General features: G+C 48.2%; 1 protein-coding gene across 2 annotated transcripts in view; it reads right to left on the bottom strand.

Moving 5' to 3' along the window:
- SLIT1 (slit guidance ligand 1) overlaps positions 1-27,131 on the bottom strand; it is a 189,513-nt gene that overhangs the window by 136,074 nt on the left and 26,308 nt on the right. For both annotated transcript variants that reach the window (XM_010389575.2, XM_010389576.2), the window contains exon 4: positions 24,520-24,591. In XM_010389575.2, coding sequence (XP_010387877.1) covers positions 24,520-24,591 — 72 coding nt within the window. The remainder of the gene's footprint in view (positions 1-24,519; positions 24,592-27,131) is intronic.

Here is a 27,131-nt window from a genome sequence, read left to right as displayed (position 1 = left end):
GAGTCTCCATTCAAGCCTGAGGGTGGGGGCCTCGGAGCCCACCTGCCCACCCTAAGCCCGAGCTGCAGATCTCTCCCACCTGGGTGCTGTGAACGCCTCTTCATGGGACAAAAGCCTCTCTGAGCCCACCCCTGGCTCTCCTCTCCCTCAGCAAGCATCCCTCCACGCCAGGCCCAAGTCTGGACTTTGTTCCCCCAGAGCTGATTCAAGGTGTTCAGACTCCTGTTTGGGGAACTTCTGTTGTCACCTTTTGCCTGCAGAAATGGCATTCTCTTTCCCCTTTGATTTTTTGGGGAAAAAATCGAAGCTTCCCAGTTTGATCACATGGTTCTGGATAAGGGGCGAGGACGCAGGTTTTGCCACCAGGCAGTGCTTTGGATGAACCTCCCTCCCAGCCACTCACCTACTCACTGTGTGACCTGGGCAAGTCACCAAACAAGGAATCTCCTCTCATACAGCTCACATTGACTTCCATCCCCAACAGGACCCACCAGCTCTGAAAAGCAGAGACCACAGCCTTTTTTCTCACCACAATACCCCCAGAGACCAGAATGAGGCAGAAACAGAAATATTTGTTGAGTGTGTTACAAATGAAAAATTAAAGATCTGACCTAGGAAAAGCCAGAGGCCTACGGGCCCAGCCGGGGGAAAGCCCCGTGCCTGCAGACTCAAAGGCACGGGCTTCATGAACGGGACCCAGTAGGCACAGCCAGGCAGGCTGGGGAGCCAGCGGCACATGCTCCCTTCCCCATCACCTGACCGTGTGCCTGCGTCTTCATCTGTCCGTAGCAGGTCAGTCAGTTAACATGGTTCTAAAATACTTAGGCCCAGTGTCCACTCACTGCACAACTCCATCAGCGTCTCACTGAAAGAGGAGGAAAGGGACATGCAATTCTACCCTCCTCCCTAGAAGGGAAGCCTCTTCAAGAGAACAGCAGACCTGAAGAGCCAGGGCGACAGAACAGCATTCCTTTGGGAGGTAGAGAGCAACAAGCAGAAATCCATGAAAACCTGGAATCAGCAAGGGGAAGTGGGGCAAGCTCAGCATCCTGGGAACCGGAGACCGAGCAATAGTGAGGAAGCCAGGGTGGAAGCAGCTTCCCACTGGGCAGCCTGAGGCCTGGAGAGGTAACCCCAGGGGGCTGCAGTGAGTACCCACAGCTCAGGCACTCCCCAGCCCTCAGGGCAGCTCTCACTGGATGCTGTGCTCAGGTGTCTCCCCCAGAGGGGCTTCTCAGCCAAGTGGAGGAGGAGCTACAGAAGGGGATTTAAACAGCCACGGATGGTTTTCCAAAAAGGACAGTGACAGAGACCAGATTGGGGAGGGAGTGGGTCCTCTGTGAAAACCACTTCTCTTGGGCATAAGAAGAGATCATTCTATTTTACCTGCTTCATAGAAAAACACCCCAGGAGCTGACACACTGTGCCCTGGGGAAGAATAAAGAAGGGACGGTGGTTGGAAAGGCACCCTGGACCCCTGGGTGGGCTCCTGGATTCCTGGGGTCCTTGGAGTGATGATGGAATTTAACATTAGGACGGGGCCCTTGGGCTGGCTAACCTGAGATGTCAGCATCTGCATTTGGCATTGGTGATAAATAAAGAATGGCAACACACTCATAAAGCCATATTCTAAAGTCACTATAAATCCTTATAGAATGTACAGTACCAAGAGTGAACGCTTGTGTCAACTCTGGCCTTGGGTGATGCTGTGTCACCTTGTCCCTTCATCCATTGTAACAGGTGCACCCTTCTGCGGGGAGAGGCTGTACCCACGGGAGGGCAGGGGGTGTGTGGGGAATCTCTGTGTCTTCCATTTGGTGTTGCTGTAAACCTAAAACCGTTCTTTAAAAATAATTTTTTTCTAAGTGGCTTTACCATGAAGCTAAGGAAACTTATATTTCAAGGCCACTCACTTGCATTGGCCTCTTCTACAGTGGGAGTAGGTCACCGTCAATGTGTCCATATGCCATCATAATTTTGTAAATTGTGTCATATAATCTTTTTGTATCCTTACTTTTAGAAATCCCCCATCAAAACACAAAACAAAGTAAAACACAACAAAAAGCTTCAGGGTCCCGCCCACAAAACAAACAAAAGCAAACAACCCAGTTCCTTACATGAAAACAAAAAGCAAACCATCTCTGCCCGCCATTTTATAGAGTACTGATGAGCATGGCCGGGCCCTCCCTGAAAGCCAGGAAATGAGCAGAAATGAGTGATCCTTCCATGTTTAACAAAGCTCCTAACTGCAGAGCTTGCAAGATTTGAAGGCACACTGTCGGTGTGTAGGAGGCAACACTGTGTCCTTGTGGCATGATGAGACATGCCTGGGGGCAGTGGCCGGGTCACTGGGAACACCTCTCAACCTAGGTCCCTTCTGAATGTGAGCTGATATTAACAATGGAGACAGGAGATCAGAACAGATTGAACAGGGACAAGTCCTCCCTGTTAGAGTCAAAACGGATAACTGTCAAGGTCTCACCCTCAACAAAGACGGATGGTCTCGGAGTTAAATGAGCTGGAAAAACCAGCAAGCATCCCTCCAACCTGGACTTCACACCAAGCAGGGCTGCAGTGAGGTCAAACCAGAGAAAAAGGAAGCTCTTTGCAGATTTAACCACAATCCTTTTATCAGCATTAAAAACAACCAGTTTTATTTTATTTTATTTCTTTATAAACAATGTGTTCCTCTTCCTAAATAATAAAGGAAATCCTCTAAATAGTCAGGAAACATTAGCTACTAACTGAAGCACTTTGGAGAGAGACATCTTCGAGGCTCACTCCTCTCTTGCTAGAATGAATTCCACAAACTTAATATCCAGACCAAATTTCCAGAATCTCAGCCACATTTGGTGCCTGATTCTCTTTGTTTGGGGGAAAAAAAAATCTACAAATAATCAGAAAACCACATCTGGAAAATTTTGCTCTAACATATTCTAAGTATAGGATGAGGATTAAGATGCTGGAAATGTAATTGCTTTTGTTGTTGTTGTTCTCCACATTTTCTACTGTTAGAGGGACTCTGACTTAACTATCAAGAAAAACACAAGTTTAATGCTTCTTTTCCTTCCTTCCTTTCTCTCTCCCTTCCTTCCTTCCTTCCTTCTTTCCTTCCTTCCTCTCTCTCTCTCTCTCTCTCCCCCCCCCTTTCTTTCTTTCCATCTTTCCTTCTTTCTTTCAGACAAGGTCTCGCTCTATGCCCAGGCTGGAGTGCAGGGACAGAATCTGGGCTCACTGCAGCCTCAACTGCCCAGGCTCAAGTGATCCTCCCACCTCAGCCTCCCAAGTAGCTGGGATTACAGGTGTGCCCCACCATGCCCAGTTAATTTTTGTATTTTCTGTAGAGACAGGGTTTCGTCATGTTGTCCAGGCTGGCTGCTTAATGTTTCTTGATAGTTCACCACATGTTGGGCCCCATTAACAGCATCATCTCATTTAATCTGTGCTCAACAATTTGAAATTGGTTCTTACTATGCCCTTTTTCCACATAAGAAAACTGAGTCTAAACAAGATTAAGCAACCTGCCAGGTCCCCTAGCCAGTAAGTAGCAGAGCTATTGGATTCCAGAGTCTAAACTCAACTTCCCTGTTGTGCCTGATTCCCAACTAAGATTACAGTTGATCCTTGAACAACATGGGTTTGAACTGCCTGGGTCCACTTACATTGGATTTTTTTCAGCCAGAGGCAGATGGGAAATACAGTGTTTGCAGGTTATGAAACCTGTGTATACCAAGGGCTGGCATTTTATATACACATGTTCCATAGTGCTGACTGCAGAACCAATCTACCAAGTACACCAGTGGCCAATTGTACTTGGGTAGCACTAGAGAATACTACATGCAAAGTCCAGATGGAAGCTGCACAGCGGCCCCCCCACTTAAAGGCCTCCGGGTCACCTGTGCCTTCAGCAATGTACAGCGGACACCTGCATTCACCTCCACCATCAACAGATGGCGCTTATCAGCAAGGGATGCACTCTTGCAGGGAGGCTGGGGACAATCATCATGGTCTGGTCTGTGGTCAATGTTCAAATGACCAGTTGTCCATAGCCTTCTCTTCGGGACGACTGAGGTCTCATGCCATGTCCAGCTGGCTGGGAAAGATGCTATTAAAAATCATCAATACATGAGTTCCGGGCCTTGCTTATACAAATCTACGGTAAGGATCTGCCCAAAATGATTTCCTGTCCTTTGTTTCCTATAAATGGAGTTGTGACTTGTAGGAAACTGGTTTGTCTTTTTCTAGTTGCCTTTAGAGGAACAAGACATTCAGACATCCAGGTGTGGGGACCAAATTTGAATATATGTGAGACAGAGGAAGATGAGGAGGGTGATTATGCTGGAACAGCTGTATAATTGATATGTGTGCATCTGTGCCTGTGAAATACAATGTTTCACTATTTGTTTCCTTTTACATTCCAATTTTTTTCATTTCATGGATGGGAACCAGGAGAGAAAAAGCCAGGCTGCCAACCAGTCATCAAATTCTCACAGCTTACATCACTCACTTGAGAATCAGCAACCCGCAGCACCACCAGTCAACACTCTGCCTAAGCCCAAGACCATATCTAATCCACCCTGATATTCCCTGTGCCCGACAAATGACTACACGCGGCAGGCTTATAATGAGTTGGTCGGGTGGATGAATGCATCCATGCATCCGGAGAGGGAAGCAGAGCCCAGGGTCCCCACAGCCACGTCAGGGAGAGTGAGGCTGGAAAGGAGGGCTGCCTCTCAGCCAGGCATCAGGCTGGGGGCCATCTCAAGAATTCAGTTGCCTTCAGGAGGGACACTCACCATGGGAAACTGGAGGTACTCAGGAGTCTAAGACCAGCTGCTACTTTGCAAACATCAGCCAGGAATCGCATTAAGGATTCACGATCCTGGGGCCAGGAGCCTTGGAGGAGAAAGAGGCTCCCATCAAACGGGGCATCCCCATTCTCTTCTTTCCTAAATGTTTTCTAAGCACTGTGGAGAGGAGAGCTGGTCACACACACAAAGAAAGGGAAATACATAAAAAGCGGCTTTGCTTTTTTGTTTCGGTTTCTAAGAAAAGAGTGTTATCAACTTGATCAAGAACCAGTTGCTCTGTGACAGACGGGGAACCGAAACCCCCGTCAACAAGCACACTATTCTGAACTCTGGGACACCCCTGGTTGTTTGGGGAACCTCATGGAAGCCGTAAAAGTCCAAATCCAAACTGCCAAATGGCTTCCTCCAAAAGCCCCCAGGTAATAAATACTGTCCTCTTTGAGAGCTGACATGTCCAAAGGATTCTCCTAGAAATGGTGTGCAGAGTTCCAGTGGCCTGGATGAACAGGAAAACCCGGTCTTTGGGTCCCCTACAAGGGCACTGCACGTCAGTGTGCACACAGGGCACTGGGCCCTTGGCACCAGCTGAACGGTTGGGGACTCCCAAAATCGACAAAGCCTCTCACAAGGTGGGTACCCCTGGGGGTCCAACCACAGGGTCTCAGCAAGGTGCCCGTCACCCCTCACTATGAATGGGTAGGCAGCAGCAACAGAAGCCTCTGCTTTGTGCTGATTTCTGGCACTTAGCCCGAGGCTCCCCTCTTCCTCTCTGTCTTTCCAGGGGCCTTGCAGGGCAATGAAACCCCAGCATGGCTTTTCCTCTTCCCGCCATCCCTCATCCTAACCACGGCCCTGGGAGTGGGAACATCTCCGGCTCTGGCCATGGGGAGGGTGAAAGAGTGGCCCGTCTCCCTGCAAGGCGGGTGTCTCGCCACCAGAATTTATGTGCCTCGTACCAGCTTTTCCCAGGTTACCTCCCTACCCATTACTACCCCATTAGTTGCCATGTGTTTTCCCCTAACTGTCACCAGCCCACACTGCCTCTTTGTTACCCTGCAGCTCTCAGGCGGGCCCCTCCCCAACAAGGGGCTAAGCTTCAACTTCGAATTGTGAAATATTTCCTCCCTCTCTCCTGTTCCCCTCCCACCACCCTCCTTGGGCCCCAGAACCTTTAGTAAAACAAACCCGCCAAAGGGAATTCTCCGCTGTGTTTGCACAGCACGAGTGGGCCCCCGAGTTGCCTGGAGCCCCTCATTCTCCATAAACACACTTCCCCTCCTTATTGGTATTCAGTCAATACCTTCCTTTCTAACCCTTCCCTGCTTGGCCTCCGAGATCGGCCGACAGAAGGGCCTTTGTTGAAGGAGCAGAGGGGTACAAACACCAGGGCCCTGAAAACAACTGCGTGGACTTCAAAGGGGGAAATGAGTCATTGCTCAGCGGGCGATGGCTGGGTGGGGGCAGCCCAGGGGAGAATGGGCTCCTTGGCACCTCTGGTTTTGCCCAGGGATAAACCTCCTGTGTCTCTTTACAAATCAGACATCATTTCCAAAGCGATTCGTTGATTTTTATTGTTCCAAATTTGACTCTGAAATGTGGGCCAGAATCTGAGGTCTGGTAAATATTTTGTTACACAGCTCACTGGAACCGCTTTGCTGGAGGGGATGGCTTCCAACACTGCGGCTCGGGCTAGGGGACTTCCAGGCTCCCACCAGCTGCCAGTTGCTTGTGCCTGTGAGCAGATTAACCATCTGAAACACTGCTTGAATCGGCTTCTCCCCTGCTAGCAAGTCCTCCTTGGCTCCCTTGTTAGAGGCTCCGCATCTAAAAGCACCCCGAGGCTATCAAGCCCTGGCTCCCCACAACAGCTCTAGCAGGCAGTTCTGGCAGATGCAGATTCAGCGCCTCCCTGAACTCTTCCAGGAATGAAGTGACAAACACAGCAGCCCACCCTTCAGCAGCCAGCTCGTGTCTAGGAAGCCTGCCTCATGCAGAACAACATCCACTTCCACCCCTGGACCCAGCTTCTGGAACAAATCTGCTCCCTTGTCCTCATGACAGCCCTTCACATAGATTTGAAAATTACTCTCAGGGTTCCCCTACGTTTTCTTTTCATTGCAACAAACAGCCCCAGGCCCCTTGACTCTATCCCATATGAAATGGTTTCCAGATGGCTCCCAGTGTTAGCCGCCCTCCTCCAAGCATGTTCAGAGACCTCCCCAAAGCACATACGATAAAACAGATCCTGGTTCTGAACACTGTTCTCTGGATGTGCTTGAATCACCACAGACTAGAACAGGACTGTCCCCTCCCCTGGAGAGGATACCTTGCCTCTATTAATTCAAACTGAGACTATATCTTTTAACCACCTTAGTGCATTGTGTTGTATTGTATTGTATTGTATTGTATTGAGTTGTGTTGTGTTGTATTGTACTAGACAGGATCTCACTAAGTCATGCAGGTTGAAATGCAGTGGCATGCTGATGGTTCACTGCATCCTCAAACTCCTGGGCTCAAGCAATACTCCTGCTTCAGCCCCCCAGCCTCCCAGTAGTTGGGACTACAGGTGTGTACCGCCACACCTAGCTAATTTTTTTGTTTTTGTAGAGTAAGGGTCTCACTGATCTCTGGTCCTTGGCTGGTCTCCAACTCCTGGACTCAAGCGATCCTACTACCTGGGCCTCCCAAAATGCTGGGATTACAGGCATGAGACACCATGCCTGGCCTCTTAGCATACTCTTGACTTATCCTCAGCTTGAAGTCATCAGCCTTTTCACAACAAATACTGCCAAACCAGATCTCTCTTCTTATTAAAAAAAAAAAAAAAAGTTGGAAGACTCACACTTCCTGATTTCAAAACTTACTACAAAGCTACAGTAATCAAAAGAAAGTGGTACTGGCATAAAGACAGACAAATAGATCCACAGAATAGAATAGACAGCCCAAAAACAAACCTTTGCATGTATATGTGGACAAGGGTGTCAAAATCATTCAATGAAGAAAAGACAGTCTCTTCAACAAATGATGCTGGGAAAACTGAATATCCCCATGCAAAAGAATGAAGTTGGACCCTTATCTGATACCATATACAAAAATTAATTCAAAATGGATCAAAGACCTAAATGTAAGAACTAAAACTAAAACACCTAGAAGAAAACATAGGGGGAAAGCTTCATGACATTGGACTTGGCAGTGCTTTCTTGGATATGACACCAAAAGCATAGAAAACAAAAGCAAAATAGAAAAATGAGACTACATCAGACTTAAAACCATGTTTGTCAAAGGACACAGTCAAAAGAATGGAAAGGCAACTTATGGAATGGAATAAAATATTTGCAAATCATATATCTGATAACGGGTTACTATCTAGAATATATAAAGAACTGCTGCAACTTAACAACAAAAAAAAAACAACCCAATTAAAAAGCAGGCAAAAAACTTGAATAGAAATTTCTCCAAAGATGATATGCAAATAACCAACATAACTAATCATGTTGTGCTCAACACAACTAAGATGTGCAAACTAATCATCAGAGAAATGCAAATCAAAACCATGATGACATATCACCTTATTAGGAGGGCTACTATTTTAAAAAAGAGAGAAAATAACATGTTGGCAAGGATGTGGAGAAATTGGAATCCTTATGCACTGATGGTGGGAATGTGAAATGGTGTAGCTGCTATGGAAAGCAGTATGACACTTACTCAAAAAATTAAAAATAGAATTACCATATGATCCAGTCATTCCACTCTGGGTGTATATCCAAAAGAATCGAAAGCAGGGTCTCAAAGAGGTACTTGTATACCCATGTTCATAGCAGCACTATTCACAATATCCAAGAGGTACCAGTAGCCCAGCTGTCCATCACAGATGAACGGATAACCAAATTGTGGGGTATACATATAATGGAATACTACCCAGCCTTAAAATGTAAAGAAGTTCTGATGCATGCTACAGCATGGATGAACCTTGAGGACATGATGTTAAGTGAAATAAGGCAGGCACAAAAAGACAAATGCCATGTGATTCCATTCATATGAGGTATCTAAAGTAGTCAAATTCATAGACACAGAAAATAGAATGGTACCTACCTCAGGCTGTGGGGAGAAGGGAATGGAGGAACTCTAGAACGGGTATAGACTTTCAGTTTTGCAAAATGACAAAGTTCTGGGGATCTGTTTAACACAAATGTGAACATACTTAACACTACTGAACTGGACACTTAAAAAGAGTTAAGACAGTAAGCTTTATATGTTTTTATCACAATTTTAGAAAAGCTACTCCTGACGAGAGGTAAGACAGTCTAGAACTGGAAAAAAAGGAGGGATAGGGTTTGGGTTTCAGTGAAGCAGAACAGAGTTGCAGATACATCAGTGAATGCTGAAGAGTCTTTGTGAATATGAACATTAACACTTCATTTACGTACAACAACCTCTGCTGCCTCCATGAACTTCTAATGCCAAGATAACCTGAAGTCCCAAAGTAACAAAACTATGTACATGTTCTAGGAAGGACTTTTGACACTTAGAGGTTCAATGTTAAAGTTAAGATTAGATTAAGCAGGCTGGGCGCAGTGGCTCACACCTATAATCCCAGCACTTCGGGAGGCTGAGGCGGGCAGATCACCTGAGGTCAGGAGTTCGAGACCAGCCTGGCCAACACGGCGAAACCCTGTCTCTACTAAAAATACAAAAATTAGCTGGGAGTGATGGCAGGGGCCTGTAGTCCCAGGTACTCAGGAGGCTGAGGCATAAGAATCTCTTGAACCTGGGAGGCGGAGGTTGCAGTGAGCCAAGATCACACCATTGCACTCCAGTCTGGGCGACAGAGTGAGACTCCATCTCAAAAAAAAAAAAAAAAAAAAAAAAAAGATTAGGTTAAGCAGAGATCTATTCCAGTTAAGAATCCATGAAAGGCCGGGCGCGGTGGCTCACACCTGTAATCCCAGCACTTTGGGAGGCCGAGGCGGGTGGATCACGAGGTCAGGAGATCGAGACCATCCTGGCTAACACGGTGAAACCCCATCTCTACTAAAAATACAAAAAATTAGCTGGGCGTGGTGGTGCGTGCCTGTAGTCCCAGCTACTCGGAGGCTGAGGCAGGAGAATGGCGGGAACCCAGGAGGCGGAGCTTGCAGTGAGCCGAGATGGTGCCACTGCACTCCAGCCTGGGCGACAAAGCGAGACTCCGTCTCAAAAAAAAAAAAAGAGGCCGGGCGCGGTGGCTCAAGCCTGTAATCCCAGCACTTTGGGAGGCCGAGACTGGCGGATCACGAGGTCAGGAGATCGAGACCATCCTGGCTAACACGGTGAAACCCCGTCTCTACTAAAAATACAAAAAACTAGCCGGGCGAGGTGGCGGGCGCCTGTAGTCCCAGCTACTCGGGAGGCTGAGGCAGGAGAATGGTGTAAACCCGGGAGGCGGAGCTTGCAGTGAGCTGAGATCTGGCCACTGCACTCCAGCCCGGGCGACAGAGCGAGACTCCGCCTCAAAAAAAAAAAAAAAAAAAAAAAAAAAAGAAAAAAAAGAATCCATGAAAAAGGTAAGGCACTGTATCCAGGTGTTTATTTCTTCAAATCTTGCTCTGTTATAGATCAAGAATTTAAGGGTAATAAGTTCTAATTCATGTTAATATTCATGCCAAGTTAATCTAATGAAGAACTCTACATTTAAAGCCAACTCTTGGGGAATGCATTCAGAGAAAGAGGCTGTAGCCATTCTTCTTCCAGTGTATAAAGTCACTATCCCATTTTCAGTCTATAAACCAAAGAAAGGAGAGACTTCAGGAGTAAAGCTCTCAGGCAGCAGGCTAAGCTGCCTGTCAAATCCTGAGTGCACTGAGGCAAGATGCAAAGGGAGAGATAAGAAGCTCTGTGCCCCGCAGAGAAGACAGGCAGTGGAACTGAGGGCAGGCCCTGCTGAGTCAGAGACAAACAGGGAGGCAACCTGCAGGCTCCCAGTCCCAGCCTGCAACCTCCCACCAAAGCCGGGATGACGCGGGACCCGGCAACCCCCTAGCCGAAACCAATTTGTGAGAACTTCTAGGACAGCAAATTGTCCTCTGCATTCAAGCAATGCGGCAGGACAGGACATGTCCGCCCACCCCTCTATAGCTTGCAATGGTTTGGGTGATGATCATAATCGCAATACCTATACTACATGCTCCATACAATCACCCCCAATCGTCATAACACCCCCAACACTTTACAGATGAGGAAATAGACACAGAGAGGTTAGGTAACCTGTCCAGAGCCCCACAGATAATCTGTACCCAGGACCACTGGAGGAAAAGAAAGGACTCAATGCCAAGGAGCCCAACTACCAACTGGAAGAGCCAGCAGAGCTGCCTCTGGGGTGCTCCTGGACTGGGGTGGTATGTGGGGGCATGTCAAGTATTATTATTAAATGATGTACAGTATTATTATTTTTTTTTTTTGAGACAGAGTCTCACTCTGTCACCCAGGCTGGAGTGCAATGGTGCAGTCTCAGCTCACTGCAACCTCTGCGTCCCAGGTTCAAGTGATTCTCCCGCCTCAGCTTCCCAAGTAGCTGGGACTACAGGCACCTGCCACCACACCCAGCTAATTTTTGTATTATTAGTAGAGACAGGGTTTCATCATGTTGGCCAGGATGGTCTCGAACTCCTGACCTCATGACCCGCCCTCCTTAGCCTCCCAAAGTGCTGGGATTACAGGCGTGAGCCACTGTGCCTGACCTATTTTTATGCTGTCCATTTTTCCTAAATGGCAAGCACTTCCTTTCAGATAAGCATCCACCTCAGCAGGCTCTGGTCAGGCCCAATTCTGATGTGAGAAGCCTGACCCCTCTCTGCCAGGCCCTGGTCCACTCTCATATGCAGGATCCATGTGAGGGTCCACTCATGACAGGCCACTCATCAGCTCCAACAAATGGCCAGATAAAGGTCAGAATGTGGCTGGAACCGAGAGGACTGAGGGAAAAAGGGTCAGAGATTAAGACTTGGGTATGGGGTTATCAGCTCCTTACCTTCCCTTTATTCCCCTCTCCCTACTCCAAAGCTCCTACAAGAGGAGGAGACACTCAGAGCTCCTCTGAGACAAGGATAAGGCTTCTCCAAGATGCTCCACATAAACGCTAGGGCCAAAGCCAGACAGACTGTGGCAGTGAGGGCTATAGCATGGGATGGAGAAGGTGGGGCAGGAACAGGCCCAGATGTACAAGACAGCAGTTCCCGGCCATGTCACCACAAAGATGCCTTTTGATACTTTTCCCACCCCACCCCAAACCCAACATTTGAAAGATGTGAGCTATTATATTTATTAATAATGTATCTTCCCATATTTGTATTACTCAACAGCTGATTAATCAACTGTTAATCAAGTGAGCCAGGGTTTCTCATTAGCATCAGAGAGCCAGTGTTGCACCACCAAACTGATTCCAAACTATAGGATTCCAGCCCCAAATCAAAGACTACATTGGAGTGATCACATTTTGCCTTAGGGCACACACTGCAAAGAGCTTGAGGAAGCCCATCATTACTTCTTTGAGCTCCTCAAGATCCACTGATGCCTGGCTGAAAATTACAAGTACAAACCTGGGTCATGGCTTAAGGGAAGGGTCTAACTAGGAGGTGGTGACTCCTGTCCTATCCTAACCAAAAACTGAGTCAGTCAAACCCTACCATGTACAAGTCACCACCGCATCCCTGAGTCCAGCCTGGCACCAAATCATGCCCATCTCCACCCACTGAAAGGACCATGCTTCCTCTTGGATCCCCTCCTCCCTTGACTCCCTCCTCAAGCTTTCCCTGCCTCCCAGGAAACAGGGGCCTTCTTTAGGGGTCTGTGACTACCCCCACAGAGAAGTTCCCCAGCCCCCTCCATTGAACACCTCCCAGTAGATTTTATTTATCCTGCAAGCCAGCACTAAACCCTAAATAACTGTCTTCGTGTTTCTGGGCCACAAGTCCAGGCCAACCACAGGCCAAGGAAAACAGAAGTCAGCTGAAAAGTTCTGAGTCTACAAAATCCATGAAGCTGCAGCCCAGCACAGACCCATAGAGCCCCAAGCCCCGAAATCAGACAGCAAGGAACGGGCAGCTCTAGTCACACCCCTTTCTCGGCCTTCAAGGCAGTGTTTGCCACCAGAAAGAAACCACACTTGCCAGCCTGCTAACCCCACTTGTGCTGGGGAAACAAGAACGACCCTGCCTGAGCCTCTGTCCAATCTGGTGGAGAAGGCAGGGCAAAGAGCTGAGGAGAATCGTGGGGGCTCTGACAGAGGCTCAAGCAACTGCTAAGAGGGCACTGAGAGGTGGAGGCAACCTACTGTCCATCAACAGCTGAATGAATCAACAAAATGTGGTCTATCCAAATAGTGAAATATTATCCAGCCATTAAAAAGAATGACATCTTGATATGTGCCACAATGTGGATGGACCTCAAAAATGCTATGTTAAGTGAAATAAGCCAGTCACAGAGGGCAAATCCTGTATGATTCCATGTCTGTGATGTACTGAGAACAGGCAAAGTCACAGGGCCAGAAGAGAAGTAGCCAGGAGCTGCAGGGAGGCAGATGAGGAGCTATTGCTTAATGGGTACAGAGTTTATGTTGGGGATAATGGAAATATTTTGGGTATAGATAGTGATGATGGTTACACAACATTGTGAATGTACTTAATGCCACTAAACTGTGCACTTACACATAGCTGAAATGATAAATTATGTATATTTTACCATGATTTTTAAAAAGTGTTACAAAGGAAAAAAAGAGGGCACTGGGGAGGCAACAACCAATTCTTTCTGGGGAGGGAGGAAGCTGTGATGGGAAGGTGGCATTTCAAGCAACCCGTGGGAGACCCAGGCGAGGCAGAGGTGGGATCATCTGTCCCTCTTGTTCATGGCTCAGGTTCAGAGAGGTGGGAGGAGGGGAAGGAGGCCTTTGTAGGGGGTGACTGAGGCTCACTCTCCACTAAGTCACTCCGCTCTTCAAGAACACTCCATGGTTCACTCTTCCTATCACCCATCCAAACTCTTCACTCCAGAACATTCTAGGTCTAGAGCCCATCTACACTTCCTTCCAGGGTGAGCTCACACAACACTCTAGAACCGTGGGGCCCCTGCTCACAGGGAATTGCATTCCCTCCCCCGTGTCTGCACAGCTGCTCCTTCCACTGGAGTCCAGTTCTTCCTCTTCACCCTCCTGTGTCTCCCATACCCTTCAATACCTTGAAACCACCTTCCCAGAAGACTCATGAGCAGTCTCTTTCTTCTTCCTGTTTCTCCATATTCTCCCATTTTCTACAATGAAAAGGGTGTACAGCATGGTGAAGAAGAGCACACCCTCTGGGGTGACACTCCCTGTACTCCAAGCCCGGATCTGCCAACAACTAGCTATGCAACCAGTTTACTTAACCTGTGCCTCAATTCTCCCGCCTGTAAAAATGGGAAAATAATAGCACCCATTGCATAGGACCGTGACAATTAAAATGAGAAAATCCACATAAAGTTTTTGGCACATGAGTGCTTAACAAACTAACTATATATTGCTTTGGTACTAGACTTTTTTTTTTCTTTTTTTCTTTTTTTTTTTTTTTTTTTTTGAGGCAGGGTCTTGCTCTGTCACCCAGACTGGAGTGCAGTGGCACAATCGTAACTCATTATAACCTTAAACTCCTGGGCTCAAGCGATCCTCACACCTCGACTCCTGAGTAGCTGGGACTACAGGTGCATGTCACTACACCTAGCTATTTCTTCTTATTTTTTGTAGAGACAAGGTCTTGCTATGCTGCCTAGGCTGGCCTCGAACTCCTGGACACAAGCAATTAACCCATGTCAGCCTCCCAAAGTGTTGGGATTATAAGCGTGAGCCACTATGCCCGGCCTAAACTTTATTTTTTTTAAATTTTGCATGTTAGCTCAATCTTTAAATGCCTTATTTAACTAGAAAACGAAATACCTTATCTCCTGTCTTTCTCTGCTTTTCTCTATTTTTCAAATGTTCACTCTCTAGCAAAATTATTTTCATAATTTTTTAAAATTGTATTCTTCCAAATAATTTTTTTATTTTTAATATGTTTTAATTGACAAATAATATTTGTATAATTTTTGAAATGATTTTCTAAAATCCTCAACTCCCTAAAAGTTATTCATAAGACCCCGCTCCTGCATGCACGCCTCTCTATTCAGAATCTTCTCAATAGTTACAAATTCCATTTGTCTCGCACTGATTTTTGTAATGCTGTAGGAGAGGACCAGTGGCTTTTCATGCCTTTGAGCCCCTATAAATGCAGGGCACCCCGCGTTTGCTGGGCATTCTCTCGGGATGACCCACTGACCGCTCGCCACCCCCCGTGGCCCTCCTTCAGGCCCCGGGCTCCCTCGGATGTCCACATTTGTAAAACCCTGTGTGGTTCTTAGCCAGCAGGGGCAGAGCCGGATTCAAAGCCCACAGCCGGGCACCAGGGCTGTGTCTAGGACATTCATCCATGCTGGGCGCATCAGCCCGCTCTGGCAAGTAGATGTCAATCTGAGGCCGGCCACCCTCTTCCCGGAGACTCCCGTGCCGGCCCAGTGGGACGCTCGCCTCTTTCACTTGAGCCTTGACAGCAGGCGCAGATTTAATGATTGGAAAGCACTTCGAGAATCCAGAGTGCTCCATAATTGCCAACTCCTAATCCCCAAATTGTTCTCTGTGTGGCTGCAGGAGGTGAAGCGTCTGCGCTTGGGGCCTTCGCTTACTTAGCATGGCTCTCACACTGAACCGGGTGGGGCAGAAGCAAAGAGGGGCTCTACCCAACAGGAAGCCCCTCCTAAGACTCACCATGCCTGATGGGGAGCAAGGCTTCTCAAGCATGAGCCAGATAAAGAGGGGTTTGATGATGATGCAGATTCCTGGGCCCTTCCACACTGACTGACTCAGAATCTCTGACGAGTGTGACCCTGGGAATCTGAATTTTAATGAACTCCCCACTGAGACAACTCTTAATCATACTGTAGTTCAAGGACTGACAGTTTGAAGGTAAGTATGTGCATTTGGGGTCAGGTGGGCCTGGGTTTGAATCTCAGCTCTGATTCTTACTGTCTGAGACTTCCACAAGTTACTTAATACTAGGCCCATAAGATGGTAAAAGGTATTCCCTGCAAAAGGCTCAAGCCTGTAATCCCAGCACTTTGGGAGGCCGAGACGGGTGGATCACGAGGTCAGGAGATCGAGACCATCCTGGCTAACACAGTGAAACCCCGTCTCTACTAAAAAAATACAAAAAACTAGCCGGGCGAGGTGGCGGGCGCCTGTAGTCCCAGCTACTCGGGAGGCTGAGGCAGGAGAATGGCGTAAACCCGGGAGGCGGAGCTTGCAGTGAGCTGAGATCTGGCCACTGCACTCCAGCCTGGGTGACAGAGCAAGATTCCGTCTCAGAAAAAAAAAGAAAAAAAAAATTAAATTTTTTTAGATTCACGGTCAGATATGTTTGGGAGATGCAACACTCCACTTCTGCCCTGGGAGCTGTACAGTGCACATGAGCATGTTAAACGGGCTGAATAGTCCTTGACAAAGGACTCTGCTTGGCCCAGCTCTTCCCCAAATTGTCTAACCAAGGAAGCTCCTTTTTATCATTAATGCCAGGAACATCTTAATATCTTGAAGGACAAAGCTAGTGAAATTCCTTTCTGGGAAAAGGGAAGTCTAAGTAGTGATGGACAGCCATCTTAAGGAGCCCCCAGGGGACTCTGGCAGGAAGGAGGCTCTGGCTGGGGAGGGGTGGCTGGGAGCCCCCTTCTCGTGTGCTGGTGTCTCCGGGCACTCCTGGCTCAATTCTACAGCTCTGCTGCCTGGCATGGATGCATCACAACAGCGAGGTCACCTTCCTGCTTTGGGTAATTTCCCTCGGAGGCAAGACAGATCCATTTTTAACAGCTCTTCATTTCAGCGGAGAATGCCCTCCTGCCTCTGATGGGGGCTGGGGACCGAGATGGGAAGGGAAGCTTTGTTCTTCTGACCAGTGCTGACAGTTTAATTAAACCCAGCTTGAGACAGGGTCGATAGGGTCAGGCATTCTTCAACAGGGCTCCTGTGAATCTCACATCCACGCCTCTCCAACCACCAGGGCCCTGTTAATGAGTTATGGTGGTCCTTACAGCAGTGATATAAATAAGGGGAAATAAATGCCCTGGGCTGCCCTTAATCACCCACCCCCACCCCTTCCAGGCTCAACAGAGACACAAAAGGTCAATCTTGTCGGGACACATATTGGTTTCAAGGCTAAAAGGAAGCCCAGAGGAACTGGGTTTCCAGAAGCGGCTTCTGGATGAGGAGGAGATCAGCAAGAGGAGGGCTGCACAGCAGCAGAGATCCTCCCCAGATCGGAGGCCAAGGAGGAGGCCTGCGTGGTGGGTGGACACCCTGCTCCCCACCTGAACCTGGTGAAGACTGAGTTTCACTACTGTGAGAAGCAATCAGGTTTCCAGCATATCCCTCTAACCCTCAACTTGACACCTGTGTATGCCCATGAACACAGCATCTCCACATCCTCTGAGGGTTCGCTGTCAGGAGACAGAGCTGACTCCCAAACCCAGGTAACCTGCCACCAGGGTATACCTGCCCCCCCGCTGGCAGGAGATATAGGTCCAGCCAGTGCAGCACCTGCCCGCACCCGCTCCAACCCACTGATAGGTCAGAGGGCGGCAGGCTGTTCTCAAAAAGCACTGATGATAGACCTGCCACCTCCCAAGAGGCAGGGCTACACTCATCCATCTTACGCAGACATCACTCCCAGGGTTCACAGTACCCAACACAGAGCCTGGCCCACAGGAGGCCCTCAGGAACTGTTGGATCAGTGGGTGGTGAGTAGCAGATGGAAGGTGAGGAGGAGTGAATACAGGGGTGGAGGAAGGTGGGGAGGAGTTGGGGGATAGACAGGTCTCTGGGTTTATAGGTGGGTTGGTAGATGCGTAAGTGGGGGGAGGGGGAGGGTTGATGGATGGGGGTGGGAGAGTGGATGGATAGGCAGGTGGTGAGTGGGTGGGGAGTGCTGGATGGGAGAATGGATGGTAGGGGATGGGGGATGGAGGGACAGGTCAGGAGTAGGGAGAGAGATGGGTGGGTTGACTGATGGATTAGTAGATGGTGGGAGGGTAGATGGGAGGTGAAGGGCAGTGGTTGATAACTAGGTGGATGGACAGATGGGTGGACGGGTGGAGGAGGTGGGTGGGTGAGGAGGTGAGGGGTGGTATGTAAGGATGAGCTTTACTGTCAGACAGACTGGGGTTCTCATTTGGCTTAGCCCCTTGGGTGTGTCACAAACCCGCTGAGCTTGCATTTCTTTATCTACAAAATTCGGGAAGTGCTGACCTTGTAGAGATGTTCTGATGATGAAATCAGGTATATTTGTAAGTTGCTCAGCATAGGCCTGGCACACAATAACCTTCCATTCTTTCTAACCATTACTGTGATGGTTGCAGTCCCTGAGACCTTTCATGAGGCCCTGGGAGAGCGAGGCAGTGAAGGATGTCATGGGGCAGGTTCACTTCTGCAGTGGGGTGGGGGAAGGGGGTGTGCTCTCTTCTGAAGAGGTGTGAATGCTGCTGTGCAGAAACTCCAGCCCCACCCTCAATGGGGGCATCCCTGAGGAAGTACAGAATGCATCTGTAATTTCAGGGCACCAAGAAATGCCTCCAGGGCAGCATCACCTACTTGCTCCACGTTTGCTCTCCCCAGCCTGCTCAGGAAAGTGCCCAAGAGGACAGAAAGCAGATCTCCCACATCCTCAGCCCAGGCACTGACTGTGCCAAGGCCACGGCCCTCCTGCCCACCACATGCCAGCCTCCCTCCACAGCCTCCTCAGGGTGTCTCTGCAGGGGCACCTAAGCCCTTCAAGAAAAAAAAAAAAAAAAAAACCCTGCTGGGGGAAGGTCCCTGCAAATTGAGGGGATGGTTGTGAGTTAAGAGTGGTGAGGCTGGCCGGGTACGGTGGCTCAAGCCTGTAATCCCAGCACTTTGGGAGGCCAAGACGGGTGGATCACGAGGTCAGGAGATCGAGACCATCCTGGCTAACACGGTGAAACCCCGTCTCTACTAAAAAAAAAAAAATACAGAAAACGAGCCGGGCGAGGTGGCGGGCGCCTGTAGTCCCAGCTACTCGGGAGGCTGAGGCAGGAGAATGGCGTGAACCCGGGAGGCGGAGCTCGCAGTGAGCTGAGATCCGGCACTGCACTCCAGCCCGGGCGACAGAGCGAGACTCCGTCTCAAAAAAAAAAAAAAAAAAAAAAGAGTGGTGAGGCTGAGTTGGCACAAGGGAAAGAGGAAGCCGACATCAACACGGGACACAGGTCCAGGTGCAGGTCACCCCGGGGCTGCACCACCCTCCAAAGTAGCCCTGATGTGGACTCATTTGACATTTCCTGGGCACCTCCCACATGCCACAGTGTTCACGTCTGACACAAGAGAGTGCCACAGCTCTCTTTGTCACATCAGTCCCATGAGGCAGCCAGCCCTTACTATCTGTACTTCACAGAAGACAAACAGGCTCGGTTAAAGGAAGCGCTGCAACATCATATCACAGGCATTCACTTCACCTCAGACAACACAGGCTTTTCGCTTCTTATTGAAAAACTGGGAGGTTTCCTACCCTAAACATAACACATGCTTCTTAGAGAACATCTGGGCCACAGAAGAGAAAAAAGCCACCCGGAGACAATCCCTGTTGGCATTTTCCAGATATGTTTTCATGCGTTATTTAGAGTGATTTATCGAGTGGTCATATTGTCAATGCAGTTTGGAATCCTGGCTTTTGATATCAAACACATTTATCTACATTACTTGACATCTTTCAAAAAGGCCATTTTTGATGACTGTATAAATATTCCATCAAGTAGATACATCATCATTTACTTCATCATGCCCCCAGTGTTGGCCATATATGTTATTTCCATATTCTTTTCATTATTCTATATTTCAATATTCTAAATAATACAGCAACGAACACGTCTGTGCTCATGTTTTATTATTTCTTTACGGCGGATCCCCAAATATGAGATTCCTAGGTCAAGGTTTAAGACCACTTTCAGGCTCGTCAGGGCCCCTAGAAGGCCTAGTGTCTAATTCCAACCCTATCATCAAGTTGCTCTGTGGTCCAAGGCAAATCACCTCTCTGAGCCATAGATCCTGCATAGGAAAGAAATGGACAGACTAACCCCACAGCAGGTGAAATATCAGTGCAGAATAACCCCTAACAGGATTTTAACTTCTGGAGGCCACACAGACAAAATCAACTGAAATGTGGGCTATGCCACCACCTACAGACTTGGTGACCACGCCTTACCCAGCACATTTGGTCTCTCTCAAACCCATTTTCATGCTGATTTAGCATAACAGCCTGTGCATGAAAGTCCATAATTTGCTCCAGATGGGAAGGATTAGTAACAGATCCCTCCAAAGCAAAGGGGAGGTCAACAAGTGAGAGACCAGGAATGCCAGGCACTGCCTTCTAAGGGAATAGGTCCCACTTCCAGCTCCTGAGATAGGGTGGGCACCATAGTGTCACTGCACCAGTGGATCCCACAATCCCCGCCAACAGTTCACTGGTCTGGTGTGACCTCTTGACCTAAGATGGGCCAATCAGATTCTTTCTCCAAGAAACCCAAAGTTGGGGCCTGAGACACTGTGTGGATCTGAGCTCTGAGGTCACAGGAAGTAGGAGGCGAATTGGCACCATGGCTGGAACTGAGATGCTGATGAGCCCAGAACACTGGTTTGCAGGGAAGAGCAGGACAATAAAGCAGATATTCAGAAAGAACTAGAAACAGCCCTCACATCTCAGTGCGGGTCCCTGGGAGGGCCAGCTAGATCTCACCTCCTGCTCTGGGAGCCTGGGAGCTTGCCAGCTGTGCCCCTACAAAACCCCACCTCCACCTTTACTATCACCAGCCGGCAGGGTATTCTGTTTCTGGAACCAAGCGTGCTGAGTACTCCTTGGCCAGACCAACTCCGGGAGTTAACAGAGATACTTTAGAATGCCAGGTGCTCAGGTCAATAGAATGAGCCAGGGTGGATGCATACACAGTAATATTAGAAGAATATTAACAAGTAGATCTTTAAACACTTGCTCCTCTATCCTTCCCTATAACCATCTCCAAGGTGACCCGGTGAGCCCAGACACCAGGGACGAACAACCAGATGAATAAGGTTTGTTGAATCATTTCCCCCAGACAGTGCCCATTTGAGATGGCCTGACCTGGAGGCCACCAAATGCCTTGGCCTCAGTGGAAACTAAGCAGGGCACACTGTGTGGGAGTCCTCCCAGAGCCCTGCAGGAGTCCTCTTGGTTTGCATGCCTTGCTTACAGATGAGGTTAAGAAATGTCAAGGGGAGAGCTAACGAAAAGAGTCTGCCTTCGCCCAAATCCTGCTATGCTCCTGGATGAGAAATGTTTCCTGCTAAGAGTTAAGGACCTGATGTGTGGAAAGAAAAGGCAGTAAGTGTTAGGGAGAAGTTCTGGCTCTAGAGCCTAGAAACACCCTCCAAAGGGCCACCAAGACTTCCACTGCTCTTCTGGAAGTCCCTCTGTTGGCTGCCAACCAGCCCCTTCCCCAAAGCAGCTGGCCTGGGACCACTGCAATGAGGATTCCCAATGTGTCTAGAGGCCTCTGCTCCCAGCCCCATAGGGTGCCAAGAGCAGGTGTCACACAGACTGCTGTCCTCTGCAATGGCTTTTTGCTCCTTGAATTAATCTCCTTGTGCCAGCCTTTGGTTATAGAATCTGGCTATTTAATACTCATTAAAATGTAGATGTCCTTTCCTCTAGGACTCCTGTAAAATACGAAACCATGAAGAGGGCGGGGCTAGGAGTTAGAGGGCTTCATCCTGACTCTCAGGAAGTCACTTCCTCTTTCCAACCTGTCTCACTGGCAGTAACACTGGGAGACATTACTTGCCTTATGGCCACATGTGTCAGATAAGACATCAAGCACAGGAGCAGCCACTTCACCGAGGGGCTATTTGCTCACCCTGAGTTATCAGGGGCATGATGGATGAACATCCACTGAGGGCCAGCTGCAGGCTTGGTTATGTTACATGCATAGTCCCAGTTCACACTCTTGCTAGTCCTACCATGTATGGGTAACAGAAATGGGCTCTGAGCAATTAAACCACCCAAAGTTATGCCTTGAAAAGCCCAGGACCACCTGACCCTTGACTTTCTGCTTCCCAGGCCACCTTCCATTCCAGGGGGGATCTAAGTTTCCCAGACACAGGCCAAGGAGGCAGCCAAGTTGTCACTTTCCTCAGGAAGGAACACAGGGGTATGCAAGGCACCAATGTCCAAAGAGAAGGGTGGACTCGAGTAAAGAAGGGAGGGAGTCCCCTGCAGAGCTATCCTTTACCCCCAAGGGCAGGTAGAAGGTTATGACAAAAGAAGTTAGCTCCCCTCTAAAAACGAATATGGCTGGAGATGATCTCTAGTAAAGGGCTGGAAGTTTGTGGATTCAGATTCACATGATGGGTCTTGGAGATTTTAAAATCAATGAGGGAGAGTGAAAGTGGGCACACAGAGCTTGATGGCAACTATACAGTATACATATGCCTTGATCCCAGCAAGCTGGAGGGCAGCGGATCACTATGGGAAGGAGAAGGGACCCAAGGAGGCAAATCATGCCAGGAGAGCAAGGACAAAAGCTTGAAAGGTTAAGAGGATGTAGGAGGGGAAAAGAATTGCACAATTGAGACCGAGAGAAAAGACATTCAAGACGAATTTTTGCAGAAAGGCAGAGCTGTTATCACACTTGCAAGTCAGCAGAGAAAGAACAGTAGAGAGAAAACAGGAGCTGCTGGGGCCAAGGCAGGGCAAGGCCAGCTGCCTGCATGTGGCCAGCAACAGCATGGACCACATAGACCATGCATGGCCCACAGGTTCAACAGACATTACCATGAAGGCACCTGCTGGGAAGAATCTTCTGCCTTTCACAATGAAGTAGGGAAAAATTAAGCACCCACTGTGTATGCCTGGCACACAATGGATTGGGCAACCTATCAGTTACAGGAAAACTGGAGAAGGCCCAACTCAAGCCCAAGGGTGGTGACAAAGATCAGCAAAAGAGATCATCACTAAAGGTCACTGTGGAGTGGCCTCCAGGCCAGGAGCAGGAAGCAACAGGAAGTGATCAGAAAGACCATTCCAACAGACTAAAAATTAGAGTTCCATTGTAAAGATAAAAGCTTGGCCAGGCGCGGTGGCTCACACCTGTAATCCCAGCACTTTGGAAGGTTGAGGCAGGTGGATTGCTTGAGCCCAGGAGTTTGAGACCAGCCTGGGCAACATGGCAAAACCCTGTCTCTACAAAAAAATTTAAAAATTAGCCGGACGTGGTAGTGCACACCTGGAATCCCAGCTACTCTGGAGGCTGAGGTGGGAGGATCGCTTGAGCGCAGAAGGTTGAGGCTGCAGTGAGACAAGATCATGCAACTGTATTCAGCCTGGGTGACAGAGCAACATCTCGTCTCAAAAATAAGTAAAAGTTTGAAGGTAAGATCAACAATAAATTCTGGAGATCACTGGGCTTGGAGACAGGTCTAGAAATCATGGCAGAGGCAGAAAGAACTAGCTGTGTTTAATCAGAGGAGACAAAATCAAGCCCCCGACTCTAGGAGCCCATGGTCAGACCCCTTAGCACTCAGGTAACCCTAGGTTGCCACCTCCCACCCAACCCACACCCCTCAGTCTTCCCTACATTGCTTATTACCCCTTTCTCTACCTAGGTACTGACCCATAAGCTCCTTCAAGGACGAACCAGTAGTGCCGTGCCAGGCATGCAGAAGGCCCCGCCAGTGGTTCTTAAGGTTATTAATGACAATAATTAAGGGAACTAAAAAACCTCACAACTCAAAATTCAAAAATCTGACAGCTCTTCAAAAGCTAGGTATTATAAAAAGCAAAGCTAAGAAAAATGTAAGTTACTGGAGAGCAGATTTAGCGCCCAGAGTTAAAAATTTTCTAATTTACTTATTTGTCCAGTGATAGAGTTGATTGTCTGCGGAACTGTTGAGCTCCCCATCACTAGAGGTAGCCAAGCAAAGACTGCAGGACCATGTGCTAAGGAGCTGAAGAAAAGATTCCTTAGATAATCTAAAAGGTTTTGTCCAACCCAATTCCCATAAAATGAAATATATGGTAGAAAAATTACAGACACATGTGGCAAATCATGGTGCAGCAGAATTAGCAACTATCCTTTCAACTTGAAAGAAGTCCACTGACAGCAAATAAAAATACGACCATGGTTAATAACCTTACAGACCTCATGACCCTAAAAGGTAGAAAGAGCTGAAAACAGAAATAGGTTCAAGAAGGGCTTAGTTGAATGAGTAAATATTCAGCTCCAGGCTGGTTACCAAAGGCGCAGTGAGAGATGGGTAAGAATGAGCCCCTGTAAAGGCTGGCATCACCGTCCACAAGCATGCCTGCTGGCCGAATACCCTTGTACCCACACCGTCAGTGGCAGCTCACAAATCTGGATGAACTGTGGGTTCTTCCAAGTGCTTGCGATGGAGAAATACCCTGCACAGCACCTTCCTACAGAAAGGGCCTGGCCTTTGATGCCCTGGACCATTCCTGCCAGGGGAGGAGCACGGGGTCAAGGTCATGGGAACATCCAGGCCCCACTGACCTAACACTGTGCCTCCCACAGGGTGAGAGACAAAACCATAGGGAGAACTTTCTGGCCACAGAACGTCACTCACAGTCTTGACAAAGCCTGGTTATTCTGGAACAGCAGTTCCGGTAACATGTGCAGCTGGTTTCGGTTCAGTCGCCTAAAAAAGAGAAGAAGAATTGGAAATTACCTAGACGGCCAGGAAATCCAAAGGACTTCTCAGAAAGCACCAGACGGATTCTGAAGCAGAAGGTCCAGCATTCAAAACCTAACAGGGTCCATGTGGCATCCCAGGGAAATTACCTTCTCTGGGCCTCAGTTCTTCATCTGTAAAGTGGAGATTCCACCACCCAGCACGTGGGGAGGATAAGCATAGAGCGTCTGTGGAAGCCTCTCACCAGCACCTCTCCTTCTACTATTTCTTCCCATAGCCATCATAATCATCACTTCACATCTGCAAGCGCTGTGTGGTTTCTAAGGCACTGATTCCAATGCTATCTCCCTTTGTGAGTTGGAAACCTGACTATACTTGAAATGGGAGACATACCCTAACGGCCACACAGCCCTGATTTCATCCACATTTGGTTTAACAGAGGTTTCACTTTTTTTTATTGTTTGCTTTGGGTCTTTTTTCAAAATGAAAATAGCAGCCGGGCACGGTGGCTTACAACTGTAATCCCAGCACTTTGGGAGGCCGAGGAGGTCGGATCACCTGAGGTCAGGAGTTCAAGACCAGCCTGGCCAACATGGTGAAACCCCATCTCTACTAAAAATATAAAAATTAGCCGGGCATGGTGGCGGGCACCTGTAATCCCAGCTACTCGGGATGCTGAGGCAGGAGAATCGCTTGAACTCAGGAGACAGAGGTTGCAGCGAGCCAAGATTGCGCCACTGCACTCCAGCCTGGACAACAGAGCAAAACTCTGTCTCAAAAAAAAAAAAGAAAACAGCTTTATTGATTATTTTTATCATTAATAAAAATGCATGCTCAGCCAGGCATGACGGTGTGCACCTGTAATCCCAGCAATTCGGGAGGCTGAGGTGGGAGAATCACTTGAACCAGGGAGGTGGAGGGTGCAGTAAGCTAAGATCTCGCCACTGCACTCCAGCCTGGGCAACAGAGTGAGACTCTGTCTCAAAAAGAAAAAAAAAAAAAAAGCATGTCAAATAGCTCCTGCCTGTAATCCCAACACTTGGGGAGGCTGAATGAGAGGACTGCTTGAGGCCAGGGGCTTCAGATTTGCATGAGTAACAAAGAGAAATAGCAAAGAGAAACCTCATCTCTACAAAAAATACAAAAAAAAATTAACTGGGAAAGTAGCCCAGGCCTGTAGCCCCAGGGGTGTCTGAGGGGTCTTAGGACCAAACCCCCATGGATACCAAGGGACAACTGTATGATAAGCCATCTCAGCCAAAAGCTTTCTTCCAGAGGGAAGGAGAAAACCTTAATTCCACGTAGCCAGCAGTAACTGGTCTGTGGTTACCTCCTAGAAGGTTGTCCTTTATCTAATATGTGAGAAAGGCCATTGCCACCACACTGGACACGCCATGTTCCCCATGGTACAGACAATTAAATCAACTTTTGGAGACCCACTGGAAGTTTACTTTTAAGGGCAGGCTCCTAGGGAAACACTTCATTGCCTTGGGGGGAAAAAAAACACCAATACAATCCTTAAAGCAACAGGAGTAGACATCAGATAGCTCCAAATTCTTTATCCTTTGTCCAGTAAATTAATCCTGTATTTACACTGACTCATAACCACTGGTTTGGTTTTGTTTTCCCCTCAAGCCTTTCTCATTTTCTGACTTCTGCTTCTGAAAATTATTTAGGAGGAAAATGATTCAATGCCTAGCTTAAAATGGAAAATTAAAGGACACTAAAGAAGGGACTCCACATGGCGAGGGACATGAAGGTTACTGAGAATGATAACAGTAGTCGTGGCCACCGTCATAATCAGCCCTTACTATGTGCCAGGCAAGGGGCAAACGCATTAGGGGCATGAGCTCATCACAGGCGGGAAAGCAGAGCATAAAGGTGGGCCTCTTTCTCCTGAAAGTGACAACAGCATTCATGCACTCACCCTGTGACTCCCAACAAACACTCCTCACAAAGGTTTCCTGCCACCACTTCGCCACGTGGCTTGGCTCTTCATAGGTACCCAAGATAGGTTTGCTGACTTTGTTGAGTTGCTCATCTTTGAAAGATGAGAGAATAGGGACACCAAGAGGTAAGTGACTCGCCCAAGTCATTACTGAATGGTAGATGTGGGATCCTGAAGCTTGTCTTTCTCTACTCCCCATCCTGGCTGCTCCCATGGTACGATCCTGGCCACTGTACAGTGTCAGGCCGGTTCCCAGGGTGACCCGGCACACTCCACTCCTCTCCAGCTGCAGACTCGCTGAGGCCACAAAGTCCTGATCCCTCACAGCCAGCTCAACTGCACACTGCTGCATCTACACTGGAGTTTGTAACTGCTCACAAGAACCAGTTATGTCCACTCCCAAACCTATTTATGCCAGAGGCACTTGTCATTCTAACTCTGTAATTTAATTACCTATTATATAAATGAATGAAATGCTAGTGGAAAAAGAGTCATCTCTATGAAAACTAAGTGGAATGCTTTAGAAAGATTCGATGAAAGGAAAGCTGATAATTAAACGGCTCTTGAATTAAGTAAAAGACGGTGGCGGAGGGGGGTG

The sequence above is a fragment of the Rhinopithecus roxellana genome, chromosome 11 (genome assembly GCF_007565055.1).
Source record: "Rhinopithecus roxellana isolate Shanxi Qingling chromosome 11, ASM756505v1, whole genome shotgun sequence".
NCBI lineage: Eukaryota > Metazoa > Chordata > Mammalia > Primates > Cercopithecidae > Rhinopithecus > Rhinopithecus roxellana.
The sequence above is the reverse complement of the archived record's forward strand: the minus strand, read 5'-3'. Positions and strand labels throughout refer to the sequence as shown.